Below are 17,575 nucleotides of genomic sequence, written 5' to 3'. Positions count from 1 at the left end.
GATCCGGCTGCTACCCGGTAGCCGTGCCGTGGCCGTCCTGTGTGAATGGACACATAGCTGTCCATTACACACTGAAGGGACGGCACGGCTTTTAAGCCATGCGGGATTTCACCGTCCGGCAGGAGCCGGACAGTGTGAAACCAGCCAAAGGGGTATAAGAGGACATCTCAAGCCCGGTATCCTGTCAGCAGGTCCACAATGTCTAGGTCTGACAGTGAGTATGTCGACACTGAAGAGTGTTCGACATACAATAGGTCGACACAAGCAAAAGTTTGACATGAACAAGGTTGACACTAGTTTTTATTACTTTCTTTTTTACCTACTTGTCCACACTTTACCATCCTGGTGGACATATTGAGGGGGGATATAATAGTGTTGAAGGTGCAGTGAGGCACCGTGCCCGAAGCACCGCGAGTGCAGTGGTACACTAATACGGTGAAATGTGAAAAACTCGTGACAGCTTTTTTTCTGGTTTCAACCATGTCCATGTGGACATTTTGCTTGTGTCAACCTTCTGTCAATTTCGACCTAGTGTAGATCAACCATTCTTAGGTGTCTACCTACCCACTGTCAACCATTTATACCATAATCATCAAGCCCTGTGCCTGACTATATTACCATAAAACCAAAGTGAAATAATGCAGAACCTCAACCTATATTTATTGGATTAAAAGCCTCACATTGGGCCTTATTCTAGTTCACTCTTTCTGACAAAATCCTTCTTAGATGGACAAAACCATGTGCACTGCAGGGGGGGCAGATGTAAAATGTGCAGAGAGTATTAGATATGGGTGGGGTTTTACTTCAAAGTGAGATCTATATTGCAGTGTAAAAATAAAGCAGCCAGTATTTACCCTGCACAGAAACAAAACAACTCACCCAAATCTAATTCTCTCTGTACATTTTACATCTGCCCTCCTGCAGTGCACATGGTTTTGTCCATCTAAGAAGGATTTTGTCAGAAAGAGTGAACTAGAATATGGCCCAGTGTCTCATTACAGTGCTAGGCCTTGCACAGAGTAATATTCCACGTTCCTGGATCCTGTTATAGTGCCAAAGCCTAAACCATCTGTATGAGAAGATCCCAGCAATATACATCAAGGCACTTCCTGACATAATTACTAGGATCACACTATGAGAAACATAGAATTTGATGGCAGATAAGAACCACTTGGCCCATCTAGCCTGCACCCTTTTTTAAACATGTTACCTCAAACCATATTTGATCCTTATTTCTTTGTAAGGATACCAATATGCCTATCCCAAGCATGTATAAATTGCTGTACTGTATTTAACTACCACCTCTGATGGGAGGCTATTCCACTTATCCACTACTCTTTCTGTGAGATAATTTTTCCTCATATTTCCCCTGAATCTTCCTCCCTCTAGTTTCAGTGCATTGTAGAGGCCTCAGAGTATAAGCACACTGACATGCTATAGGCTGCAACAAGCACTCATAAACAGAAAGGTGTATCTTATATCTGATTGACATTTATTAGATGTGTGCAAACTGTAACTCCGATTAACTGGTCAAACATCTGCACGTTGGCACAGAAGTATTTATATCACAGGGAACACTGGGAGACGCGGGACACTGGGCAATGTATGACGGCTGTTATGGACCTATAGAAAAGTTCCCAGCAGCAGAGACTGAAGCACAGCTTGAGGTCTGACAGCAGTATAAATCCTAATCCTTTAGTGCTAATCTTACCAGGATTGGATTCGTCGCTGGATTTCTTAGCGGTCCAAGGGCACAAATGTTCGGAGCAATGTTTGTGACAAAGTGGATTTAAATTTGGAAGCATAAAATAAATGGATGTCACAAAATGTATTTGCAGAAATGATCGCACTTTGGGGGTTATTCTGGTTCACTTGCAAAGGTACAATCACTCTCTAATGGACATATGCACTGCAGGTGGGGCTGATGTAACACGTGCAGAGAGAGTTAGATTTGGGTGTTTTATTGTTTCTGTGCGGGGTAAATACGGTCTGCTTTATTTTTACACTGCAACATAGATATCAGTTTGAAGTACAAACCCCACCCAAATCTAACTCTCTCTGCGCATGTTACATCAGCCCCACCTGCAGTGCATATGGTTTTGTCCATTAGAGAGTGATTGTGCCTTTTCAAGTGAACTAGAATAACCCCCTTTATCTTGCTCTTTTTAGTCTTTGCTGGTGCAATGGTGCTGTTCATTGTTCTTTACGCCTTTCCCGTTATTCTACCTGATGCGGTCTGTCTTTTACCAGTCCTTGGCCTTATAGGGAGTTTTACATCACCGCGTGACAAGAAGCCACCGGCAAAACTGTACAGCCTTGTTCCTTCCTACAGCTGCATAACAATGACCTTGGAGGTAACAGAATTATGCTTAGAAACAAACAGGTATGCATCAGCTAAAATACTAATTTAGGTAGAGGCAACAAAATTATCCCAGGTATTACATACTTGACGCTATCTAGCTCAAACAGCCAAAAAACTATAAGGGGGACATTTTTACGATTTTCTCAGTGTTTCGTTGAGATATTTTTATGGGGTATCCAATTTGCCTGCCCAAAATACATCTATTTACATCCAAAAACATATAGGTTCAGTGAAACCTGTGTATTTTTAGCAACCAGAGCCCCATTTTCACTGGAAAATGCACCGGATTATCAGGGCTAATTGGATAGGCCACAGCAGCCCTAGACCATATAATTACCCACAATCACCGATCGCGGGTTATTGGATACAGCTCTTATTCAGCTGGACTATCAGCTCATGATTACAGCCGATATGTCTGAACAATGGTTTTTCGGTACTTGTGTATTATAGCGGCGCCCCCGATGTGCATCGCGCAATGTTTTCATGGCATGCGATGCGACGCGATTTCTGCCCCCTATGGGATGAAAGATCGTATAAGCACCATAAAGGGTGCTTTTAAGCACCCTAATGGGTGCTTACAATGTGAAATGCACCCCCACGCTACCCCCCCACTATAAACGTCAACCCGAAGCGTGGCGTGCGCAGCGAGGCCGCAAGGGGCGTCGGTACGCGTACTCCGACCTTTTCATACCCCCACTATCCACGTCGGCGTGGAGTTGAGAATAGAAAGTGTGGCGAGCGCAGCGAGCCACCGAGCCCGAAGCGTGGCGAGCCCCGCGAGGGGATGCGGATACCTTCACAGGTATCGGAGTCCCCTCGCGGGCTTCACAGGTATCCGTCGCTTCAGTCTCGGTGGCTCGCTGCGCTCGCCACACTTTCTATTCTCAACTCCACGCCGACGTGGATAGTGGGGGTATGAAAAGGTCGGAGGACGCGTACACAAGTACCGGTGTTTCTATATTCTCCCCGTGCTTCCGTGGGTTTCCGCCCACAATCCACAAATCTACTGGTACCTTAATTGGCTCCCGACATAAAACTTAACCCTATGTAAGTGTGTTCTTATCCGCTGCCAAATTCTATGGGACCCATTCAATTGTGTGCACCCCCTACTGGGTATCTATCGGAACTATTCAATTGATGATCCATTCAGAGACGTTTTAGCCACGGCAGCCACATTTTTCTCACGGCCTCCGTAGGTGAGGGGAAAAAAATGTGTTAGAAAGTCCGTACTTTAAACCTGGACTTTGGATGCACAATCAAGCGCTTTACATGGCTAAACCCAGAGCGGTCAGCTGCTTAACTACTAATTGGCATCCGATCAGAGAAACAATCAAACGCTCGAAGAGACGCCCATTAGTATATATGCCCAGCAGGAGGCGCTTGCCTGAATTGAATCAGTCCTATATCTGTTTCCATATAATATGGTGTTGGCTGTGGAGCACGACAGATGCGGATATATCAGCCTGCGTGTACAGACAACCCACTGACTGACCCATACGCGGGCCGAATTAACCGCCGACAATGATATCACTGCCAGTTGCTGGGGCCAGGCATGTCAGGCGATTGATTGGTAAGCGTGTAAGTACAATTAATTTGTGCAGAACCTCCTTGTCTTACATTACAAAACACTGCAGAATGTGGACTACAAGGCTGACGGGTGTGGCAGACAGACAGGAGTGACACAGGGGGAGATACAGTGAGAAAAGAACATGAGACTACGGGTTTATATTGACAGTTGGAATGAAAATGATTTCTATTGAAACAAGACTGGGTATTAGTTGTGTGTGCAAAATAATATTACAAATGGGTTTAGTTACTTTATTGATCATATGTGGATGTTTCTGCTCCTGAGGAAGGTGTTTGCCTATACACTGAAACGTGTTTAGCTATTTGCAGGGATGGATTTCCCACTAGGCACGGGCGGCACGGCATCTCCCCTTCTCGCGGGGGATCTGCAAATCGCGGGAGTGGAGAAGCGGGGTGTCCGCGATTTGCGGGAGGGGGGGGGGGTCGCACAATGTTGTGCCTATGGGCGGCCTGTCACTTAAATCCGTCCCTGGCTATTTGGAAAGTTCTGGACCAGCACCAAAGTCTTGAGGCCATAAAGTCCAACATCTCCGTGGAACATCTCTGCGAGCAAGCCTTGCTAAAACCTAAGGATCAATACAGATGGACTTGAGCCATCCAACAGGGTAATTATCTCACCCCAACATCAGCAGTATTTATATGCTTTGCTCCCCCACCAACCAGAGGAGCCCTTACTACATCATCAACTGTACTGTTTCCACCAACATCCCCAAGAGGGTGCGTCTTCCCCAATATTTAAGGAATATATCTTAACAGTATTTTTTGTTGCTGCTAATATCAGCTATTATACATGTGTCAATGTCCCTATCTTGTTCTCATTAAAAAAAATTGATATAGTACCATTGTGTATACCGTTACTCTCAGTGAAAACCAGTGCTGCTCATCTATTCCTTTTTCTGTTTACTACTAAACTAAACTAAACTAAACTACTGTCACTGGGGGCCTTATTCTAGTTTAATCTTTCTGACAAAATCCTTCTTAGATGGACAAAACCATGTGCGCTGCAGGGGGGGCAGATGTAACTTGTGCAGAGAGAATTAGATTTGGGTGGGGTTTTACTTCAGTGAGATATATATTGCAGTGTAAAAATAAAGCAGTCAGTATTTACCCTGCACAGAAACAAAATAACTCACCCAAATCTAATTCTCTCTGCACATTGTACATCTGTCCCCCTGCAGTGCACATGGTTTTGTCAATCTAAGAAAAAATTTGTCAGAAATATCCCCACTATTCACGTCGGCGTGGAGTTGATTTTAGATAGTGTGGCGAGCGCAGCGAGCCCAGCAAGGGGACGCGGAATACATGTAAAGTAATACACGTGCGCTCGCCATACTATCTAATATCAACTCCCCGCCGACGTGGATAGTGGGGGTATGAAAAGGTCGGAGGATGCGTACCCCTGCGATGCGATTGTATAAGATGTACTACGATCAAAATATTGGGCGCCGTGCTAGGAAACAAGTACCCAATTTGCTGGTGACCAACTGATCCACACCCTCCACAACCCCTCAGAGCAGGACCCAAGACAGCGCCCCTGTTTTTCTTCAATCCTAGGTTGAAAAAAAAAAAAAAAAAGTTCAACCTTTGATTACCGGTTATATCCCTGAATGCTTTTATCTAATGAATGATTGTCTCGCCTTAATTTAAATGATGTTATGGTCATCAGACACACCGCTGAATTACACTGCCAATTTCCTAGGGCCTCAGTTATTCTTTGCAGTACCAAAATTCTCACACACACGGTAACTCCAGTGTCATACCCAAACAATGCCGGGTAATTCTATCTTGTGAGGCGGTCTCTCCTGAAAGGACAAAGGCCATAAAAGAGGACAGGAAATGTTTTGTTCTGACAGTACACTAAATTTAGAGACCACGATAACTCAAAAGTAACTCAAGCCTCACAGCAAAATAAACCAGGATTTCATTTGTGTATTAAAGCTTCCGAGAAGCACTGGGAATAGGAATAAAAACACATGATAATAAATGTGTGCATTAGTAATGTGCTATTAATGGAACTTCAAGGTGCTGGACTGGTGTCATCCATTGTAACTGTGGTATGCATTAGCACTGCACAAACAGGGCACGCAGTGTTCTTCATACTGTTTCCATGAGTTTATGAGCAGGGGAAAGGTGTACACAAGTCTTTAGGGTGTTTCAGGGAGGAAAGGGGCAAATCGATTTTCAAAGCACTTGGTATATGCATTTGATTAGTATTCTGTTACTTTATTAGGTTTTGGCCATGGAATTTATTGCAAAACAATAAAAATGGTTTGTGTGTCTGCTTTACAAGCTTGTTTCACTTAAATAATCTATGGAACACAGAATTAAGGGTTAAGATCCCAGGAGGTAATGGTGTAGACAACACCAATTAGATACCTTGGATCCATTTGCCTGACATGGTCACATCTGAAGCGACTTGTCAAACAGCCCTCTAGTGCGGCTGCAGGAAGAGAATCCTGCCCCAGTGCCGGCTGTGCTGCCGATCAGGCAGCCTGGCAAACCCACCAGAAGTTGCAATGTTCCAATGATGTTGATCAATGTTTTACAAAAAAAAAAAAATACATTTTTTTTTTTTTAATAAAATCAATTTGGTTGTCTTAATAGCGGTTTGTCACGTACTTCAATCATTAAAAAAATATTAGCCAGTTATGCGGTTACAGCGCGAGGACTCTAAAGGTGTGTACACACGGGCTATAATCGCTGGCAATATGGTGCGCTCTCCAGTTTTCAGCCCACTAATGGTCGCTGGTCGGAGGAGCATGCTCCTCCGACCAGCGACTTCCCCTGCCTCTTCTCCTGTGTCAGTTTCATCAGCGACCATCTCTGGTCGCTGATAAAAAGGAGACAACGAGCAATATGATCGCTGAGCAATATATTGCCAGCGATCATATTGCTCCGTGTGTACGCACCTTCAATCTGTGTACACACGGTGCAATTTGGTCGCTGAGCGATTTTGGCTTAAAATCGCTCAGCAATATATTGCTCAGTGTACCGTTTTCATCAGCGAGCAGCGATTTTGGCTGAAAATTGCAAGCTTTTCTGTCTCATTCTGTCTCTACCTTATTTTGACTAGAAATCGCTGGTCGCTGGTGCATTGTGCACCAGCAACCAGCGATTTTTAGCCATAATCTGAGGAGCATGCTCCTGTGACCATCGACCATGAAGGGCTGGCAGCGGGAGCGCGCTCCCAGTGATTAACCTCCCACAGCACATGAAATCGCTCAGCTACCATATTGCCAGCGATATGTGCTGAAATCGCCACCATGTGTACACAGCTTTAGGGGTCAATTCAACAAGCGTTGGGGTCTGGGCGATGGGCGCAATGTGAATCGCTCCAATTATTCCCTTAAATAGTGCATAGGGGGTGCATACTGAATTGCTCAATGTCAGGACTGCCGTATGTGTGACTCATTTGTGTATTAAATTCACCCATAATAAACAGTTCCTGACGGCAGGATCCTGGTACAGATGTAGCCACGCTCATAAGAACACAACAATGTCACAGGTGCAACAGGCGTGGCAAAATATGCAGACCACCATGCTCATGTACTAGCACTGGCCGGTGCACATCGCGGTGTATCTGAGGCTTCCGGTGCAACTTGCTAAACTAAGCGACCATATTGCAGCTCCGATGTGTGTGGCTATATCTGTAGGTCTCTGCTATCCCTAATACTATCGCCACCCACCTTACTTCCAGGAACACAACCTAACCCTCCCATCAACACTAATGCTGGGTACACACCAGGACGACTAGGGCCCGATCCCCTCAATCTAGATCCAATTCCGACCAATTGGATGTAGATTGTGTGGTGATTGGACCCTTTTCTATCCTGGTGTGGACCGATACCGATCCGATGCGCGGTCCCGTAGGTTAATTGGCTCCCAAAATATTAACCCTAGAATGTCTGTGTGTGTACATGTGGTAGGGAATATAGATTGTAAGCTCCAATGGGGCAGGGACTGATGTGAATGGTCAAATATTCTCTGTAAGCGATGCGGAATCTGTGTGCGCTATATAAGAAAATGCTAATAAATAATCTCTATCGCAATGCTCCTACACACGGAGCGATGTAGGGGCATTTTCTAAGCGATCTAGTGAAATCGCTTAGGAAATGCCCTTACATCCCTCCGTGTGTAGGCCCATTGGAATGTCAACTTGCTGGTTTCCTTTTCAGTCTGTCCCTTAAACCCAATGGTAATTATAGCACGGATCCCAAGCCTCCTGGAAATATCGACACTATGTCAACAACTCAATGTTGATATTCTATCAATATCATTTTGCAGATGTTCGTGTCATCAATGTAGAACTCCTGCTTTTGATACAGTGCATTAAAATAATGAAACAAACCATGGGCACCACCTAACTTCTTTATGTACAGTGTCACAGTAGACAAATATGTAATAACTGGAGTATTCTGCAGAAATGTACATGACACCTGCCTCTGTGGATGCAACAAGTACAGTCTCAGCTACCCTGGGAAAGAGGGGTGCCATATGCGGTACTACAGCAGAAGCTCACACAAATTGGGAAGGTCACAGCGGATCTGAGAGGATATAAAAATCCCACAGGAGCTATCTTGTGTAATTAGATGCCCACTGTTGGCAATGGGGCAACATCGGACCTCTGAATAGTCCAACCCCTAGTCTACCTAGCTGGTGCAGTATAAGCGCATTCAATTGATTGTCAACTATTTATATAGCACAGTCATATTAAAACAGCACTCCACAGAGCAAATACAATCATTCATAACAATTTCTGCACCAGTGGAGTTCACAGTGTAAAATCTGGCATCAGTACGCACTAGGCCGATTTCTGCCAGCAGCACAAATTAAAAAACGAGAAGGTTTTGGACTGTGGCAGGAAACAAGCGCACCGGGGAGAAGCCACAAACATGGGAAGAACATATAATCTTAGAACAGATAAATATTGTGGCACGGTACACAAAAATACACCCACAGGGCAAGTGAAATTACCAGTGCACACCCACAAAGTAGTAACACAACATTTACAAGAAATGTATGGTTGTTGTGGACACACTGTGTAAACTCACAATGTCCACAAGTAATATAATGCATGATGCACACATATACACAAACGTTTCCGGAGCAGACAGCAATATACATCATATAACATTAATTACTGTATACAAACACACACACACACACACACACACACACACACACACACAGTGAGAACTGTGCTATTTACAATTTATTTAACATTGCGCAAAATACTGTACACACATTAAATGTACTATAACCTGGCCCTATAACATTAGTTTTCCCACATATGCAACACAGATAATCTGTTCTACGCGCACACACATGTAACACAGACATCCTACACTGCACACACAACACAGATCCTGCACTACACACACACAAACACATATGTAACACAGAAATCCTGTGACATATATACACACACACACACACACAAACACATATGTAACACAGAAATCCTGTGACATATATACACACACACACACACACACACACACACACACACACAACACAGATCCTGCACTACACACACAAACACATATGTAACACAGAAATCCTGTGACATATACACACACACACACGTAACAAATACAGCCTGTACTGCACACTCATGTAACAGATAGCATGCACATGACACATATATCCTGTAACACATGTATCACAGATTTCCTGTACTGCACACATACATATAACACGGAAGCCTTCAGCGCATACACACACATGTAACATAGGTATCCTGTACTGCACACACATATACATATACATATAAATACACACACACACAGAGGAGACCTCATGTGCACTCAGCCTGGGTGACCCGGGGCGAGGCAGTGTGAGTGTACGGCCGGTACTTACAGATACACAGCTCCAGCACATAGGCGTAGTAGGACCAGCACACTACCAGGGTGATGAAGAGCACCGGTACCCAGCCCACCACTCGCTGGCAGCAGCGCAGGGCGTGAGACGGCGCCATGATCTCGGAGCAGCCGGCACTGCCACTAAGCAGCTGCTGTCACTGCCAGGGGCGGGGCCAGGAGCGTAAATAAAACTCTGCCGCGCCCACAGTACGACGTCAGCGCAGCCGCCACGTCATCAGGGAGAGGAGGGGCGGTGACTGTCTCCTGTGAGGGTGGATGGGGGTGTAGGTTTTGGCCGCCAGCGGGGCTCTCCCTGCTTGGGCATAGGGATGACCATCAGTGTGGTTGTCACTGTCATCAATGGCAACATCGCAACAAGTGACCATTGATGGTTTCCAAAAAGATCCCTCCCCCGTTTTGTGGGTAACCATCGATGGTTTCACCAACCAATGGTCCTTTTTTTTTTTCTCATTAGGCTGTGGGCCAATTAGAACCTTAGGGCGGGGCTTTCAGGTGCCAGTTATAATACTGTGCCATCTTTAAAGGAAAACCATCTGGTTCTCCCCATCAATGGCAAATGTATTCAGTATCAGCCATAAACCATCAATGATTATGAATCATTGATGTTTGCTGACCATCCGTACCTGGGCATGGCACCAGAGCAGTGCGGGTATTAAGGGGGTGGAGCCTAAGGCAGTGAAGGGTCTCTCCCATCAGGAACCTGTAGTCAGGTAGTATTTCCCTGCTAGCTCCTTCGCTCCCTGACACTGTCTCTATAGAGCGTACACACAGGGCGATTTGGTTGCTGATCAACTTTGCCTTAGTATCGCTCAGCGGCCAGATCGCGGAGTGTCCCATTTTCATCAGCGACAGTTGCTGATGAAATGGAGACACGCACTACGAAAAATCCAAAAATCACAGGCGCAGGACTAGTCGGGTGGACGGTCACGACAAGAGTTGAACACGGCTCTGACCCGGGTCGAGGTGCAGTGTGAATGGGTAACCAGGTTCCTGCGACCTGGTTCCCATTCACAGTATGGAGGAGGCAGCGCTGTCAGCTTCAAGTGCTGCCTCCGCCCCCCAAAGACACTCCACGCTCAGCCCTGCCCCATATGACGACCCGGCAATAACCCGGGTTAAGAAGGCGGTCTAAAAGAGGTATCAATAGAGCCCCTGGAGGAACGCTGTTTGAGTACAGATTTGTATTAGAACACAGCAGCCACCTCAAAAATGCCTGTGATACCCCTGAATTTTTGCCACCACTTCCCTGTCATGAATGGGATTTGATTATATATTTGATTTTAAATTCAATTTTGCCTTTAGTAAATCAACAAATTGCAAAATCATATGAAAATACACCAAAAACCTAATATGAAACATAAGTAAATCTACCTCTTACAGTCATACAATGCTCTTCTCAAGGAGTGGCTAGGTATACTGTATAAAATATACTAGGTCAGATGTACTAAGCTTCAAAATGTGGAGAGTGATAAACAACCAGCTCCTAATTGTCATTTTTCAGACATGTGGTCATTAGGTCAACAATTAAGAGATGAACCGTTACAGGTCGACACTTGAAAAAGGTCAACATGAATTAGGTTAGTGGACACCAAATGGTCGACAGTGGGCACAGAGGGAGAATATAATGGTTTGCTGAGCTCAGCGAGTCACTGTGCCCGAAGCATGCGGAGCTCAGCGCTAAACTCATACTTTGTCCATGTCCACATCTGCCGACATAGACTCCAAAAACATGAAAAATGCACGACAACATTTTACTGTGTCGACCTTTTGTCCAGTCGACTTAATGCATGTCAACGTTTTTGTTATGTCGACTAATTGACTGTCAATCTACTGATCAACCACAGCCTGTAACATGGCAGATAGGAGCTGATTGGCAAAACGACCATCGGATCGGATCTAAAACATGCCAAATTTATATACAATCGGTCAAAATTGCATCGAACTTGACATGACTGAGGCTAAATCGTTCTGGTTTGTATCCAGCATTAGACACTTTCATGCCAGTTACACATCGCCTCCCACTCAGACTGCTCTTACTTTATTTGACGCACTCTGCCTCAGAAGTTCTACCACAAAATAGGTCTAATATCTACTTTACTCAGCCCTGACCATAACTCCCCACGGGACCCCCATGCACTAGCCTGGGAAGCTGAGCTGGGAAATTCATTAAGGCTGTGATTCGGGAGAATGCTGCCTCCAGCGCCATATGTGTTAATATAAAGGAGAATGTGCACAAATTTCTTCTGAAAAAAAAAAAACACACACAAAAAATACCCTTTTGATAAAGTTTGTTATTCTGGACTCTTAATGCACAAATCTCATTCAGGCTAAGGGGGTGATTCTGATTGAATCAGTCCGATTTTTGGGGACTGCGTATGCGCATAGTTATAAGTCCATGGGGGCACGGGCCAGGGATTCGCTCATAGGAACGCCTTGCATTTCATGGGCGTTCCCATGGAAATTCCCCAGTGACGCGGGTCCGGAGGGCACGCAGCTGATGTCAGCGGATTTCAGCTTCCCGCCCGATTACCGCACAGGGCGCTTGGAGATCTGAGACTTGCTAAGCAGCGAAAGGCCGCTGCTTAGCAAGTGGTCCTGTAGAAGGGTGATGTGTACTAGGGCATACTTACCTACCCTCCAGGAACAGCCAGGAGGTTCCCGAGAATCCCCCCCCTGCCCCAGGGACCCTGCTGCTGACCTCACATCCGCCGCAGGGACCCAGCGCAGCACCGATCCCCACAAGGTACTGTCAGGAGGGGGGTGTGTGTCCGTGTGTGTGGACTGTGCCTCTGACCGACCAACTGGTCGGGGGGGGGGGGGGGGGGTGCCCAAACAAACCTTGTGTTGTCCAGGGCCCCCACAAACCTTAACCTGGTGAGCCAATTAGAGCTCACGTACCGGAAGCCGATCTGATTGGCTGTTAGTACGCAAGCTCTGATTGGCTCAAAAGCTGGTGCAGCATTTTAATTGGCCGCCGGGGTCCTGGGTTGAATAAGCCTGCACTCCGGGACCTGCTTTGTCCAGCACACGGTTGTTGCAGTGGGCAAAATGAGCTGCCCTTCCGGAGGCCGGGGCCCGGGACAGCTGTACCCATAGCACCCCTCTATTGGCAGCCCTGACACCACCCGCAGGAATGCTCACACCTCCCTGCCACAGAGGGGATGTGTAACGAAGGCACATTCCCTCGCATGCCCCCGCTGCAGAAGAAATCATTTGATGGTCGCCATCCACTGAATGATTTCTCCTGCCTTCGCAAGTCTGACTTTTATTAGCAGGCACCGGGATGAAGACAGGGCCCCCGGCAGGCATTGGCTCATCCCCGTAACCATGGGTATGCCCAGCTTTTTCATGGGGACGCCCATAAAAACACCCCCGTCCGCCCCCTGTCCCTCCCTCCCTGCTGCGAGCGGCCCAGCAAGTGAGTAATGCGCCATGGCCATTTGCAGTCGTGTTTGCACATGCTAGTGAATGTGTAAGCCTAAGGGTGGACAAAATGTCCCATAGAAATGCTAGGTAGCCCCCAGGGAGCACAGCTGGAATCCAAACTGTCGGCCCATCATACCACACCCACAGACGGCTCAGCTTTGTAATTACGTTATTAGGGACGGTCTGCCTTGATCAAGAACAGATTTTTAGAATTATACAACCAGTTATATATCTCCACCAATTACACCCAGTTATATATCTCCACCAATTACACCGTTATATATCTCCACCAATTACACCCAGTTATATATCTCCACCAATTACACCGTTATATATCTCCACCAATTACACCCAGTTATATATCTCCACCGGGATGCAGTTAATATCCCGGCGGTCGAGATCCCGGCGTTCAGAATCCCGACGCCGGAATCCCGACCGCCGAAATGCCGACACTTTCTCCCTCCGTGGGTGTCCACGACACCCCTGGAGGGAGAATAAATTAGTGTGCCGAGCGCAGCGAGCCCGCAAGGGGGGGCGATCCACGTCCCCCCCTTGTCGGCATTTCGGCTGTCGGGATTCTGGCGTCGGGATTCTGAACACCGGGATCCCGACCGCCGGGATTCAGTACTGAATCCATCACCACCAATTACACCCAGTTATATATCTCCACCAATTACACCGTTATATATCTCCACCAATTACACCCAGTTATATATCTCCACCAATTACACCCAGTTATATATCTCCACCAATTACACCCAGTTATATATCTCCACCAATGGAAAGGGGCCAGCACCACACATCAGTGGAACAAATAATGGCTGCCTTAAATCTATGCCCCTTGTTCTAGACCCCAGGACCAGATAGCATCTATACAAATATGCTGGTTACTTTGGCCCCACCAGCAAGATCATCGTCCTAGGGGCAATAGGAGCACTGCACTCCACAATTGCTACAGCCTGAGTCATGTACAGTACAGTGAGAAAGGATGCAAAACCGATATCCCTCACAAATCATAATGATAAAGTAGCTTACATCCTACATGTGACTACACAAAGTCATTTCTACTGTTATCTACAAAGAGCAACCAAACTCATCCCAGGAAACCCATCTCCATAACTAGGCATCTGCCCAGCTAATGCAGGATGATGGATAGTGGGGTCTCCAGATGCACAAACATACATTGATCCAATTGAGTTTTCATTTGTATATATGTCTTCATTATCTGAATGCAAAAGCTGTAGCAGCAACCTGTAGTCAGATAAATAATTAGGGATATCGGTCATAGGCACGACTCGATTAAGGTTGACACTCAAAAGATCGACCACTATTGGTCGACACCTTAAAAAGGTCAAAATGGCTTCGGCCGACAGGGATAAAGGGCCGACACAAGCAATAGTTTGGCATAGAAAAGGTCAACATGGGTTTTAATTTTTTTTTGGGTCGACATCGACACGCGAGGGTTGGACATCGGAATCCCACCATTGATGGCTGGGCTTCTGCCATGTAATCTTTTGATGCAATGGTCACTGGCCATAGTATCAAAACACTTTGATAAAAAAAAACGGTACTTCCTCATCTTTGCGGCCACCGCTTACACCAGTTACGTTTGCCCCTTTCAGAACAACATCATCGTTCGCTCGCCACACTTCGGGCTCGGTGGCTTGCTCCGCTCGCCACAACTTTACTAAAGGTAAAAGATGGTGGTGTGGACACAGGAGGGTGGCGTGGACCCAGGGTGGTGCGGGTTACGCTACGTAGCGTAACTTCTGTAGAGTAAGCATTGGCCGCAAAGATGAGGAAGTACCGAAAAAACATTCATATGATTGGCGCATGCGCAAAAAAACCCTTTTATGCACATACGCAACCATCTTCAGCGCAGCCACGCATGTGCAGAGGCACTGAAGCATGTCTGACTGTGGGGTGGGACCATCAGAACACCATGGTATGTTTACCATTCAATGGTGGCAAACATTGGAAGTCGAAGCGTTGTCAGTCCCTACGACACAGTATCAGTGTACCACTATTATATTATTATATTCTCTCTCTATGCCCATGTGGATAGTAAAGTATGAAAAAACACCTGTTCTAGGGGGAAAAAAACGTAAAAAACATGTCAAAATATTTCATGTCGACCTATTGCTTGTTTCAACAATTTGTCCCCGTCAATCAAAGCCATGTTGACCAATAGTGGTGGACCTAATTAGTGTTGATTCATCGACCGCATACCATAAATAGGATAGGGTCTTCTCTTTTACAATAAAATCAGGGATCCTGTTCGGAATAACCATTCTCCCCGTCCCTGACTGTAGTCGCTCTAGAATAAGATATTCCGTATTTTGGAATATTTTTATATTTGAATGAGGTATCTTGATGTACCTGCATTTATGTTGTATAAGCACATCAAACACATGAAATACACAGAAATATATTTTATTTGTGCATGAAACAAGGTTTAAAAAGATAAAACAAAGTTTGTGTACAATCTCAGACACTGAATTTGAATTCTGAGCAATCATGTCCTTGCAAATATTTAGTGCCAGTTAGTTTTTACGGTACTTGTTTCCTAGCACGGCCACAATCGCGGCCATCGGGTGTAATTTTTAGTGGCCTGCGACGCGACCGACGCAATGCCCCCCGATTTTGCCATTGAAATGCATTGAAAACAGTTAAAATCGCGTCGGTCGCGTCGTGTGCGGCTAAAAATGCTTAAATGGTCCACACGCGATGGCCGCGATTTCCCCATAGGGAACAATGTTAAATGGGTAACTTTACCCGCGATGACCACGATTTCCCATAGGAAACAATGTTAAATGGGTCAATTTACCCAAATCAACATAGGGAAGAATGGTAAAAAGAAACCCCAAAAAAACCCCCTGACCAGTGAAATGTACACCCAAAAGTAGTATACGCCACCCCGCGATCAACGTGAACCCGAAGCGTGGCGAGTGCAGCGAGCCCGCGAGGGGCGGCGGTACGCGTCCTCCGACCTTTTCATACCCCCACTATCCACGTCGGCGTGGAGTTGAGAATAGAATAGTGTGGCGAGCGCAGCGAGCCACCGTGCCCGAAGAGTGGCGAGCGCAGCGAGCCCCGCGAGGGGACGTGGATACCTTCACAGGTAAACGCGTCCCTTCGCGGGCTTCACAGGTATCCGCGTCCGCTCGCCACGCTTCGGGCTCGGTGGCTCGCTGCGCTCGCCACACTATTCTATTCTCAACTCCACGCCGACGTGGATAGTGGGGGTATGAAAAGGTCGGAGGACGCGTACCGCCGCCGCTCGCCACGCTTCGGGTTCACGTTGATCGCGGGGTGGCGTATACCACTTTTGGGGGGACATTTCAATGTTCAGGGGTGTTTTTGGCCCATTTACCATTGTTCCCTATGATAATTTGGGTAAATTGAGCCATTTCACATTGTTTCCTATGGGAAATCGGGGTCATCGCGGGTAAATTGAGGCATTTAACATTGTTCTCTATGGGGATTTTACACCCGATGACCGCGATCATGATCGTTGTGGCCGTGCTAGGAAACAAGTACCGTTTTTTCCCCAGTAGTGCCAGCTACAGATGTACCCAGTAGGTTTTTAGCAAAAAAATAAAAGTACATTTTTGAGACTATTGTTTGCGTAATAATTTGGATAATGGATATTTGGATATAGATTGTAAGCTCCACTGGAGCAGGGACTGATGTGAATGTTCAACTATACTCTGTAAAGCGCTGCGGAATCTGTGTGCGCTATATAAGAAACTGTTAATAAATAAATAAATATAGCCGATAAGGGATATTCAACCTGTATTACTAAAAGATAGTGTGGACCGCCATCTAGTGGCATGATAAAATAATTGCATGTAAATTAAAAAGTCACTTTCATATACAGTAGTGGCATATATTTTGGTAGAACAATCGGTACTGTTTACCTAGCACGGTGCCCATCGCGTTGATCGCATGCCATTATAGTGGCATGCACTGCCTGCGATGGGTGCGATTGTAGCGATTTTACATAGGGAACAATGTTAAATTACCTTCCAATCAACCAGATCAACCCAATGGACATGATTTTACATAGGGAACAATGTTAAATAGCCCCCAGACCACAAATTGAATAGAATAACCACCCTGAAGTGTGAAATGCCCCCCCCCCCCATTGTTAACGTCACCCCGTGGTCAACGTCATCCCGAAGCGAATTTAACATTGTTCCCTATGTAAAATCGGGTCCATTGGGTTGATCTGGTTGATTGGAAGGTAATTTAACATTACAAACACATAAGATGCATGCGATGCCTGCGATTTGCGGCAAGATACCCGCGATATAGA

At 46.0% G+C, this 17,575-nt stretch overlaps 1 protein-coding gene across 2 annotated transcripts in view; it reads right to left on the bottom strand.

Annotated features, from left to right (window-relative positions):
• ZDHHC20 (zDHHC palmitoyltransferase 20) overlaps positions 1-9,997 on the bottom strand; it is a 65,419-nt gene extending 55,422 nt beyond the window's left edge. Inside the window, exon 1 of one of the 2 annotated variants that reach the window (XM_083169922.1) lies at positions 9,809-9,997. In XM_083169922.1, coding sequence (XP_083026048.1) covers positions 9,809-9,926 — 118 coding nt within the window. In that variant the 5' untranslated portion in view covers positions 9,927-9,997. The remainder of the gene's footprint in view (positions 1-9,808) is intronic. The other variant, XM_083169923.1, reaches the window with a different exon arrangement.
• Positions 9,998-17,575: the final 7,578 nt, after the last annotated feature.

Source organism: Crinia signifera, chromosome 2, assembly GCF_055691185.1.
Source record: "Crinia signifera chromosome 2, ASM5569118v1, whole genome shotgun sequence".
NCBI lineage: Eukaryota > Metazoa > Chordata > Amphibia > Anura > Myobatrachidae > Crinia > Crinia signifera.
This window is presented reverse-complemented; position numbering and strand designations above follow the sequence as displayed.